Raw genomic sequence first — 11,972 nt, 5'->3', positions numbered from 1 at the left:
GCCTTCCTATACCCTCCCTGTACCCCCTATTCCTCCGTCTCTTTGGAAAAGTCAATGCCAGTGAGTGAAAGAATGGCCATAGTTTGCATATGAGAGCCAGACTGGCCCAGAGATGCTGGGAAGCTGAAACCTCCACCAAGCAAGAGGTACACAAGCAGAACCAACAGGTTTGGGAAAGGACAATGAAGCACCCCTCTCCAGACCCAGGAGAAAATGGAACCGAGAGGGCGGACCTGGCGGGAGATCTAGGGGCTTTCAGCACTGGTCTGGCACTGCCACCTGTGGCAGCTGCAGCCAGAGCTGTACAGGCGAGGGGCATGGAGGGTTCAGTGAGAACGTAGGGCCCACTTAGCGTCAAACCTGTTGGTAGGTTTTACCAGATACTTTTACTTGCCTCAGCGTGTACATCTGAATTGTAATGTTGGTTCTGACTCTAAACGTGTACTTTGTCCCCCAAAATTAGGTCTGTGAAAAACCAACCCTTTTGAGGGTAAGTATTGTGCTTTTCAACACCAGTAGGCAAAAGTGTAATAGAGCTGAGAATTACACAAGTAGGAATTTTATAGTATCTCGTCTTCAGTACACCAGAGGGTTGGTGTTGTGTACAAATTGTAGACTATTTGACTTCTTTGATACTGAAGATTACATTTAAAATAGTTCACTGTATTACAATAAATATACCTGAGTGACATGTTTTAGGTCACCAGGAATGCCAGCCTAACCACCCACCATACTGGCTACTTGACACCAGCCATCTACCATCAGATGCAACCAGTTTCTGCTGAAATGAAATGACATAAAACTATAAGTAAAGCTACTTCTGAGAGTCCACACAGAAAAGGAAGTTGAGTTGTTAACTTATTTATGAGTAAGCTTGTGCTGGACTCAGTAAGGTCACCCCAGTCTGTGATTATAGTGTAAAGATAGTCAATTTTTTAAAAAAGTGATAAAACACTATTTGTGATTAATAGCTCAGTTTATTAGCTATTTTAATAAAGTAAATCCTTATAGTGAAAACAACATACTAGAAATAGCTTTTTAAAAGCTTTTTTTATGATATGCTTACAAAGGGTCAGACCTAAGTGGCATCCACCACAGTGGCAATATAATGAGTAAAGCTGAACACTGCGCAGACAGACTGACTCTTTAAAGCCAGATTAGCTTCTTGACACCATGAAGATCATACTCTGAATTTGTATGAGGGCAGCTTCTAAACATAGTTGGTCTTAACTTAATAATGCAAAAATTCCACTTTCTCAGTTATAATCAAGTTTCAGAGAGGAGTTCCTTTGGTCTTAATGACATTTACTCCTGAACCTCATTGCCTTTCCGATGCCTCTTCATTCTTGAATAGGGACTTATTGTATCATCCGTCACAAAATCGTATAGCACTTTTATCCAGGAATTGTAGTGGGGGAGGTTGTCATAGTACTCAGCAGCTATTTTCCTCACCTAGAAGGGAAAAAATACAGCAAGATGAATAATGAGTGTTAACAGAGTCCTATTCAAGATGACAGATGGATGTCTGACATGCACACTCAGAAAAGAAACCATGAGACTTTCTCCCACCTCCCTCTCAAATAAATAAGTAACAGCAGCAGCTTTGGGAATTCTACACAGAAAGCAGTTTACGTTTTGGGACTAAACCATCCTTGACCCTCTAGGATTACTGACTCTTTTCCAACAAGCTCTGAGGGATTAGTTTACTTATAAATTTACTTGTAGTTTACTAGCTTACTTGTAAATGTGGCACTCGCCATCTTTTAACAACAAATACTTGCAATCCAATCAACTTCATGTTTTTTAAATGTCATACTGAATGACTGGCATTGCAGGGTTTAAAGGCACCACTTGATGCTGCCATTAAGGAAACTGCCTGCAAATACTGATCAAGTATTGTGGCATGCCAGTTAGAAATTAATCACTTATCAAGTGTACAATTCAGCCACCTCACATTGAGCATGTCTTTTTAAAAAAATGACTACTGTCAGTGTGATTAGCAAGCAAGACTAGTTAGGGCAGAATAAAACACTGATTTCAACTGATTGCAGTGATGTTTGTAAGGCTCTGAACAATCTAAAAGCCACTGAATTGTACATTTTAAGTGTATGAATTGTATCTATGAGTTACATTCAATAGAGATGTTGAAAGAAACCTTGTTATGCATATCTATTAACTAACCATGTGATTGTTACATGCAACGTAATTACTGCAACGCAACTATTGCAAAACAAGGTACTTCTTGGTATACACAATAGAACAGGCAGGAAAGGAAGACCAGAGAACTCTGAGAATGTCTGTTAGTTCAGCTATGCGTGGAATGGAGTGGGAAAGAAATTCTCACTGATGAACCATGAGCAAGCAGGTAATGTTTGAGCTGACCCAAGTTTTCAGTTTACGGACTGCTCAAGAAAATTACAAGTCAAAATATGTGGCTTATGTTGGAAAAAGTGAATTATTTTGTTCAAAGGTGACTAGCTTTCTCCTTAAACCATGTCATGTCCAACTTTTTTGCAAGCCCATGGACTGTAGCCCACCAAGCTCCTCTGTCCATGAGATTTCCCAGGCAAGAATACTGGAGTGGGTTGACATTTCCTTCTCCAGGGGATCTTCCTGACCCAGGGATTGAAACTGTGTCTCCTGAATTGCAGGCAGATTCTTTACCACTGAGCCACCTGAGAAGCCCTAATCTTTTAAAAATACAAAAATGTACTTTCCTAGGCAGGGAAGAGGTGAGCAAAGGTGGGCACACTCTCCAACCAAAATGACACAAAGTGGCCACACTGGCACATCACACCAGGTCCAAAACTGCTTTCAGCCAGCTGTGTGGTGATTTTCCCCATTTTATTTTGAAAAACGCAAAACCAACAGAAACGCTGAAAGAACAACAAAACCATCACCCACATGCTCTTCATTTAGGTCCACCAATTAACACTATGCCACAGCTACTTTCTCTCTCTCTCTCCATATATGATATAGACCACATACTCTGCTCTTTGCTGAAAGAGAAGTTGCAGATGTTATGTGAAAACTTACCCTGACTATTTCACTCTAAATATTCAACACATATCTCCTAAGAAAAAGGTATGTGATCAGTCGTGTCTGAGTCTTTGCAACCCCATGGACTAGTGCCCACCAGGCTCCTCTGTCCATAGGATTTTCCCAGCAAGAATACTGGGATGGGCTGCCATTTTCTCCTCCAGGGGATCTTCCCAACCCAGGGATCAAACCTGCATCTCCTGCACTGGCAAGCGGATTCTTTGCCACTTAGCCACCTGGGAAGCCCAAAAACAAGGACATTTCCCAACAAAACCATAATACCATTCCACACCCAAGAAACTTAACACTGACACAATATTACTATTATGTGGTTCATATTCAAAACTTCCCCACTAACTCAATGTCCTTTCTAGATTTTTTTTTCCTTAACTAGTAATCCAATCAATAATCAAATGTTATATTTAGTTCTAATGTTGTATGTAAGTTTGTAAACAGTTAAAAACTTAAGAGGAAATCTATAAAATTTGGGTGAGTAAATATGCTAGCATAAAATATCTGGTTATGGTTTCCTTAATATCACAGCTAAAAAAGTAAAAAAATCAAGAAAAACTGATACTGCATCTCCTACAACTTCCCCTTTTTAGAATTACAGAAACATTTTTTGGTAATGGAACTGTAAAAGCTATCCATTCTGAGGATGGAAAGTCTAATAAGAGAATTCATCAGAAATATAACTGAAGTTTGCAGAGGATTATCCTTTGGGGAAGGATGAAAGGATGAGTGTCAATATGCGGCCTTTCATTTACTCCACAAGCAGTAAGATAAAAGTCTACTGTGATGGGAAACGGCTGGCCCCTGCCTGTGGGAAGTCTGCACCACTGGAAACTGACATTCACTTATTTTGCAGAGCAATTATGGAGGTATCTGTATTTCACAATAAACCAACACAAACTTTAGCTAAGTGTATTCAGTTTAACAGTGATAAAGGTTATGTAAATTTTTGCTCCCTCCACAGAGGGAGTTTCATTTTCCATTTCTGAATTATTTTACATGTCAGTTGATTCTACAGAGGCCCCCAACATTCTAAACCTACGTGTCACCACAAGGCTTAGGGATCCAGGACAGTGAGCTCTGTAAAGTTAGGCTGCCCAACTCATGACTTTTAAGACTCTTGCTGTTTTCTTTGATGAACTGCCTAGATGGACAAAATATACTACATTTCATTTTAAATGAGCAAGTCAAGACTAATTGTGATCACAGAACCACCAGAAATTAGAACATGTATAAAATCCTTTACTTACCAGGGGAAGGCTTTTTCCGGGAATGTTGGGAAAGTCATGGTGTTCATTATGGTAACCCACATTGAAGGTGAGTAAATTCAGAGGCCCATAATATGAGTAAGTTTCATGCCCTTTTAAGAACATATAATGTTCAGCTATAAAATGTCCAGAAATCGGGTGCAAACCTAGGCCAAGTAAGGAGGCTGCCAACATGTAGACTAAAGATTTAACTCCCAAAACATAGTAAATCACGATGTCAAAAGTGATCTGGATCACAGTATTGATTATTTCCAGATAAGAGATTGGTTTGGGGTTGATGAACAGAGGTCGAAAAGCATAAAAGAGAGGCTGAAGGATGACCCATATAAACTTTCTGAAAGTCGTACAGAAGAACCAGCCTTCAAAGTCGGTTGGAATGTCCACGTCGATGCCGTCGCCTCCAAGGTATCGATGATGATCCATGTGGTATCTCTTAAAGGAAACTGAATATGGGACACCAATAGGGAGATTGGCAAATATTCCAAACCAACGATTCCACATAGCTTTGCAATGGCCAAAGGCACTGTTGTGGGAAACTTCATGAATAGCCAGAGTCATTGAATGATTAATGCAGCTGCCAAAGGCATATGCCCAAAACAGGACCCATTTCCAGTCTAAGTCCTTTACTAAGTAAAATGCAACAAACTGAGTGAGAACCATCATAATTACAATCCATATCAAGTTGGAATCAGGTTTCATTAAGGATTTTATCTCTGGATACTTTGCTGTAAGGAAAAAAACAAACAAAAAAATCACAGACTGAGAAAAGTGCATAACAGTTCTGCAATTAAACTAATACCAATTTACACATCAAATCATTTTTTCCAAATCATATGCTCTCTTTGAGACTATCAAATATTCATCTACTATAGGGAAGGGGTATATTCTTTTTTAAAAATAGGTATATTTTGATGTGGACCATTTTTAATGTCTATTGAAAGAGTTTGTTACAATACCACTTCTGTTTCATCTTAGCTCTCTAACTAGGGATGGAACCAACACCCCCTGCATTGGAAGTCTTTTTTTTCCTTTAAATAGAGTATGCATGGGTTCTAAGTCCTTTCTGACTCTTTGTAACTCTGGACTGTAGCCTGCCAGGCTCCTCTGTCCAGGGCCCAGGCAAGGATACTGGAGTGGGTTGCCATGCCCTCCTCCAGGGTGGAAGGTGAAATCTTAACCACTAGACTGCCAGGGAAGTCCTGGGAAGAAGTATATTCTAACAGTAAAGTTACTAAATATCATGTCACAACAAATTTTTGTAGGAAAAAATGAGCCTCAAAATCTAGACCCTCATACATTAACAGAAAGATATTCACATGAATAAATGTTATCTAGTTCCCTTTTCACTCTTAAAAATTTTTGTGTATTAAATTTGTAAGTTTTACAAAAGTGGCAATCATAGTCTGATAAACTGATGTATCTGACTTGGGTTTTATAATTTCCTTATACTGACTAAGTCACTTCTACTTGCCAGTTTGTTGTAACTTCTAACAAATTCCGTATTTTCAGACGTTTAGATGTATAAATTTCTGCCAATGTAGACTTCTAGTTATCTCAAATTAGTGTAAATTCTAAAGAACTCTATTGATTCACAATGCCTCTTTCTTTCCTTTCCCTCTGCATTAAAACTGAACAATGCTAATTTGTGTTAGATTATTTGTTGACTTCACAGGCAAATATCTAACCAAGTATTATGGAATATGCTAGTAATAAAAACCTCTGCATTTCAGGGAAGTATCGCCTAGAGGCAAATGCAGATTCTTCTTTGTATCCTGCCACTCCAGATAATGGAAGCCCAGATACACTTTGGTTTTGTGGGTTGGCAAGTATGTTTAACCCAGCACAGCAAAAAGAAGAGCAGCTTCACCTTTTCTCTAAAAGTGAAATGCAGAATTCTAGCTTAAAATGCAGGACAGAAAGGTAAGTCCAGTTTTACATATATAAGGGTCGGGTTAATTCAAGGTAATTCTTGTTCCTTTCCTTTCCCCTCTCTTATCCCTAACTTCTCATCTTTCTTGCTATTAGTCCATTTCATCAATGTTAACAATTTTGTAGGCAATGGGTCAAAAAAAGTAATCTTATGGGTTTTGAGTCTAAAACTAATTATCCTGGATAAATGAAAAGCTCAAATAAGTCTTTCATTTAAATATGGGCCCTTCCAACAGTTGTTCAAACATAAAATAACCAAGTATTCAGTTCATTGGTGAATAAGTAGTAATTCTTTTGTATTAAAATGTTATTTCTATTTAGAGCTCCAGCATTTTTAGGTTAAATCAAATTTGATTAAATGGACATATCTGACAAAAGACAGAAAAAAGCACACGTTTTGCAGGTGTTAATAGTATATAAAAAATCAACACTAGGATGCCAATATAATTAAACAGGGGAAGGAACAGTCTTTTCAACAAATGGTGCTGGAACAACTGGTCATCCACATGTAAAAGAATAAAATTGGACCTCTCTCTTACACCATACACAAAAATTGAGTGAGTGAGTAAGTGCAGTCGCTCAGTCATGTCCAACCTTTGCGACCCAGTGGCCTGTAGCCCACCAGGCTCCTCCGGCCATGGGATTCTCCAGGCAGGAATACTGGAGTGGGTTGCCATTTCCTTCTCCAGGGGATCTTCCCGACCCAGGGATCGAACCCAGGTCTCCCACACTGCAGGCAGATGCTTTAACCTCTGAGCCACCAGGGAAGTCACAAAAATTACTTGGCTAAAAAAAGGAACAGGGTACTGATACATGCTGTAACACACATGAACCTTGAAAACATTGTGCTAAGTGAGAGAAGTCAGTCACGAAAGACCAAGTATTATGACCTCATTCAAAAGAAATGTCCAGAACAGAGAAATCCACAGAAACAGAAAGATTAGTGTTTGCTCAGGACTGGGCAGTGTGAGTGAAGGATATACTCAATGCTAATGAGTATAGAGTTTCTTCTTGGGGTGACAAGAACTTATTGAACTGAATAGTTCAAAACTGTCCCACTGAATTGTACACTTTAAATTGGTGAGCTTTTGGGATTTCCCTGGTGATCTAGTGATTAAGACTCTGCACTTCCAATGAAGGGGGCTCAGGTTCCATCTCTGGTCAGAAAACTAAGATTCCACATGCTATGCAGCAAGGGCAAAAACAAAAAAGGGGAGGGGGAGGGGGAACTTTACAGTTTGTGAATTATATCTTAATAAGACAGTTAAAAAAAAAAAATGTTTCCCAGCAGAAGTATAGCAGTAAAAGGAACATTTCTTGCAATTATATGACCTACTAATAATCGTCCTTTCCCTGATAGCTCAGATGGTAAAGAATCTGCCTGCAATGCAGGAGATCCCAGTTCGATTCCTGGGTTTGGGATGATCCGCTGAAGAAGGGATAGGCTACCCACTCCAGTATTCTTGGGCTTCCCTCGTGGCTCAGCTGATACAGAATCCGCCTGTAACGAGGGAGACCTGGGTTGGGAAGATCCCCTGGAGAAGGGAAAGGCTACCCACTCCAGTATTCTGGCCTGGAGAATTCCATGGACTGTACAGCCCACAAGGTCGCAAAGAGTCAAACACTACTGAGACTTTTACTTTCACTTCACTTTCACTTTCTGATAGCTCAGTGGTAAAGAGTCTGCCTGTCAATGCAGGTTCAATCCCTGGGTGGGGAAGATGCCCTGAAGAAGGAAATGGCAAACCACTCCAGTGAGCTTGGTTGGGAAATCCCATGCACAGAGGAGCCTGGTGGGCTTCAGTCCATGGGGTTGCAGAGAGTGGGACATGACTGAGCAACTAAACAACAATAGTAATGGTCCAATCAATAGCTTTCATTAGTTTTGTACATAAATTTTGTAAATTTAGTGTATGGATGTTGGCTGTTATCATATCCATGTTCTGTTGTGCCTCTCTCCCTGTCAAAACCTGACACATTTCAAAAATATCTCACTTAAGTATAATTACAAATTTCCAGATTCTTATCTTTTCTGAGGTTATTCCATCTCCACTGCTGAAATGGAACACTGAGCAGTATTTACACCTGCAGGGAAAATGATTGGTATCTTCATCGGGAAATACTGTAGTCCTTTTACTTTCCAAGTGAAATGGTCCAGTGATAATAAGTTTGTGGAAAAAAGGTTCATGTTGAGATAAGCATGGACAAACACCTTTTCATTTCCTTGATTTTCTGAATATTAAACAAATAGCTACGTTCCGGTATTCAGGCGTTGGTTTTTACAGAGTGAAGACCAGATTATTCTTATGCATGTATTGATTAGTCATAGATTAAAATGTACTATATGCCATCTCTTATGTGTGATTTGCAAAATACACATTTTGATTAAAAATAGTAAAGAAAGCATCCAAGAACCAAAGTCTCTTAAAGGGGTAGCCTTAATAGCAACTACAAATGTTCACGCTCCCAGCTTATTTATTCGATTTTTTAAAATCCATTTCAACAGGATCTACTTTTTTTTACAATTTATAAATTTATTTAACAGAGTCCCTAGTGTCAGAAGGATATGGGTTTAAATCTAGATTCATCCATTTATTAGTTATATGATCACGTGTTACCCAACTCAGGTTCCATTGTTTGCTAATACTTGAGAGACAAGTATTGGTTGGAAAGCAACAGTTGCTTTATCCGGCAATCTGGAGAAGGCGAACTGGTGTTCAACAGCCAACTCTGAAGAGTCTGCTGCACTATGTAAGTTTTTAAAGGTCTAATTCCTTTCCTTTTGTGAAAACATGACATTTCTCCCTTACTCCAGCAAAGAGCAGGAACTTGCCTTTTCTTTTCACTTGGCGAATGGATGCTGACAAGAAAAACTAGGCGGATACTCTGTATGAGAAATAATTCCTCCTATTCAACTTGCCACCCATTAGTTTCCAGATTTTCAAAACAAGAGCAAACGTTGTGGTAGAATCTAACCCAGATCAGAACGCCCCTCCAACAGTTATTCACTCCTACCACATCTTTAAAATAGGGGTATCATTGACCTAGTCACTGGGAAGATTAAATTGGGTAATGTTTGTAAAGCACTCAACACAGTACCTAACAACCCTGGGAGAGATGAGAGAATTCTCTATATAACATAGAAGCTACAAACAGCTGAGCGCCTGACACCTCCAGAGAGTTGTTAGGGCCTAGTTTAACCTGGTGTAAAGGCCCTAAATTAGCAGTCAGGGAACCAGAAGGCTAATCTTGGCAAGCCTTCCACACTTAGCCTTTTCGTCCAACAAAAACCTGTGATGGATGAAAAATAAGCATGAATCTGCCCCTTTCGCATCCCAGCCTTATTTGTGAGGATTCACGAGATCAGCGTGAGCACCCGGACCCAGGCCCTGCAAAGGTTACCCTTCCGGTCCGAAAGGCCCCTGGGGGCAAATGGGTCAGATACCACCGGCCCCCGCCCTGGGCCCAAGGCTGCAGCCGCCGGCGCCACGATCGCTAGCGGGAGTCGGCCAGAGCCCGCGCGCCCCGCGTGTGGGCCTCTAGATGCTCCGGGACCACGCCCTGCCTCGCACACGCTCGCAGCCTGGCTTCGCCCGGGGCCGCCGGGCAGAGGAAGAAGGGAGAGGAAGAAGGGAGAGGAAGAGAAAGAGGCGGGGGAAGGGGGAGACGGGAAAGGGGGAAGGGAAAGGAGATCACTGCGCCCACCGGCAGCACGAGTATCTATGGGCAAGAGGATCTACCCGAGCGCGGTCTGGCCGAGGGGACCCGGCTGTAAGCAAACCCTGTCCCCGAACGGACGACCGCGCTCGGGGGCGCGCCTGTCCCTCCCCCGTCGAAGGTTCGGGTCCGCGCGGCCGGGCGGGGGCGCGCGGGGGAATCCCTCCCTCACAAGCCGGCCCGGGGCCCGGGCGGCGGCGGGACGCGGCCGGGAGCGGGCTCTTAACGGGCCTCGGGCGCGCAGGGGCCGCGGCGGGCAAGGCGCGTCCAGGTGGCGGGAGGCCGCGCACGCACATAACGGGGCGCGGCACCGAGGCTCACCCAGGATCTCCTGGCGCCGAGTGGCGTGCGGCTGATCGGTGTAGACCCACTCGAAGTCTTCCCGCGAAACGCGGTTCCCCATGGCGGCGGCTCACGGGCCAGCGGCGGACTCTCGCTCCTATCCACGCTCCTCCCGGGCGGAGGCGAAAGCGAAGGCGGCCGCTCCGCAACTCGTGTCAGCCGGCGGCGGCGGAGGGGCGGGAGAGGAGACGCAGGCCGGGGCGGAGTCCCGAGGCCCCGCCCCCCGGCCTGGAGCTGGGTGGGGTGGGCGGGCGGCCCCTCCGAGGGGCGGGATTCCGTTGCTCCGCGGCGCTGGTTTCTGCTTTTTTCTGTGACTCGGCGACCAGCCGGGATGCCGAGTTCCTGCAAGTCCCAGCTCCCTGAGGCCTGTCCTGCGCAGTGCTGGTGCCTGAGCCCGGGAAAAGGTGAAAAAGGCAGGAAAGGTCTCAAGTGAAATGAGACTGCGCTTTAGCGCCTCGAGGGGAGGCTGGAGCTTGAGCCCAAGAATCCTTGGTCAGTAATCAGTGGCCACTTGCCCAAGTTTTGTTTAATTTTGAAAAGCAAATTATTTACTGAGCTGTTTTTGGCTGCCTCCTCGAAATAATACCTCAGGAAAAAAATGTGGAGCGTGTGGTGATTAAGAGCTAATTAAGAAAAAGGAAATCACTCTCATAGTGAAAAATCATGAGGAATTTGTTGCTCTGCCTGAATTATTCTAGTGTGACCATTTCTCTGATAAGTTCATTGCTCAACCTTACATCTGTCACAGGTCGTTTGAACCACCGCCTCTTCCTGAAAGAGAGGACATTTTGTCTCAAAATTACTTACCGCTTCTCCAATAAAAAAGAAACTGACTAAAATTACAAAAGGGAAGATAACCAACAGGATATTCTCGGTAAAACACCACATACATACGTGCACACAACCACAGCCAAGTGTGATCAAATACCTAGAACCAAATGCTAATGTATAGAAAATAGAACAGAGGAACATGTTAAACTACACCACAGAGAGAGAATCAGCAAGATCTTGACTGTGGGAAATTCTGTAGGGCAACATCCTGAGTACTTTAATAAATAAAATGCAAGAAAAACAAAAGAGGGAAAACCGACAGATTAAAAGGGCTGCAAAAAACGTCAACCAACTGCAACTTATTGATTTTGTATTTTAAGTCTTTTACAAACTGTATTTACAGCATTTTAGTTTTGTGTGTGTGTGTGTGGCTGTTCTGGGTCTTCCTTACTTGGCAGGCTCTTCTCTAGTTGCAGTGAGCAGGCTTCTCATTATGGTGGCTTCTCTTGTTTCAGAGAACAGGCCCTAGGGCCCCCGGGGCTTCAGTAATTGCCACTCCTCAGATGTAGAACACAAGCTCAATAGTTCTGGCAAGGGCTTAGTTGCCCTCGGCATATGGGATCTTCCTGGGTCAGAGATGGAACTTGTGTTTCCTGCCTTGGCAAGTGGATTCTTTACCACTGAGACGCCAGGGAAGCCCACAGCTTATTCATCTTATTTAGATTGTGATTCAAATTGTGAAAAGTTTTAAAAATTGACAAGTGATCATTTAATTCAGATATTGATTAGATATGTGGTGATATTGAGGAGTTGTTAATTTAACTGTGATAATAGTCCTGTATTATGGTTACAGTATTTTTTTATGGTTACAGTTTTATTTTTTTTTAAGTCCAT

General features: G+C 42.5%; 1 protein-coding gene across 1 annotated transcript; it reads right to left on the bottom strand.

The window, feature by feature from the left end:
* Positions 1-957: 957 nt before the first annotated feature.
* Positions 958-11,378, bottom strand: DEGS1 (delta 4-desaturase, sphingolipid 1). The gene is made up of 3 exons (XM_069545429.1): positions 10,287-11,378; positions 4,302-5,044; positions 958-1,452 (listed from the first exon to the last, which is right to left on the bottom strand). Exons 1-3 carry the CDS (start codon positions 10,366-10,368, stop codon positions 1,306-1,308), a joined length of 972 nt encoding a protein of 323 aa, XP_069401530.1. The 5' UTR covers positions 10,369-11,378; the 3' UTR covers positions 958-1,305.
* Positions 11,379-11,972: the final 594 nt, after the last annotated feature.

The sequence above is a fragment of the Ovis canadensis genome, chromosome 12 (assembly GCF_042477335.2).
Source record: "Ovis canadensis isolate MfBH-ARS-UI-01 breed Bighorn chromosome 12, ARS-UI_OviCan_v2, whole genome shotgun sequence".
Classification (NCBI taxonomy): Eukaryota; Metazoa; Chordata; class Mammalia; order Artiodactyla; family Bovidae; genus Ovis; species Ovis canadensis.
The sequence above is the reverse complement of the archived record's forward strand: the minus strand, read 5'-3'. Positions and strand labels throughout refer to the sequence as shown.

Coding starts and splice junctions, on each gene's coding strand:
- DEGS1 (XM_069545429.1), bottom strand. CDS start 10,368: ATGGGGAACCGCGTTTCGCGGGAAGACTTCGAGTGGGTCTACACCGAT. Junction 5,045..10,286: donor TCGGCGCCAGGAGATCCTGG/GTGAGCCTCGGT, acceptor TTTTCCTTACAG/CAAAGTATCCAGAGATAAAA. Junction 1,453..4,301: donor CCGGAAAAAGCCTTCCCCTG/GTAAGTAAAGGA, acceptor TTTCCCTTCTAG/GTGAGGAAAATAGCTGCTGA.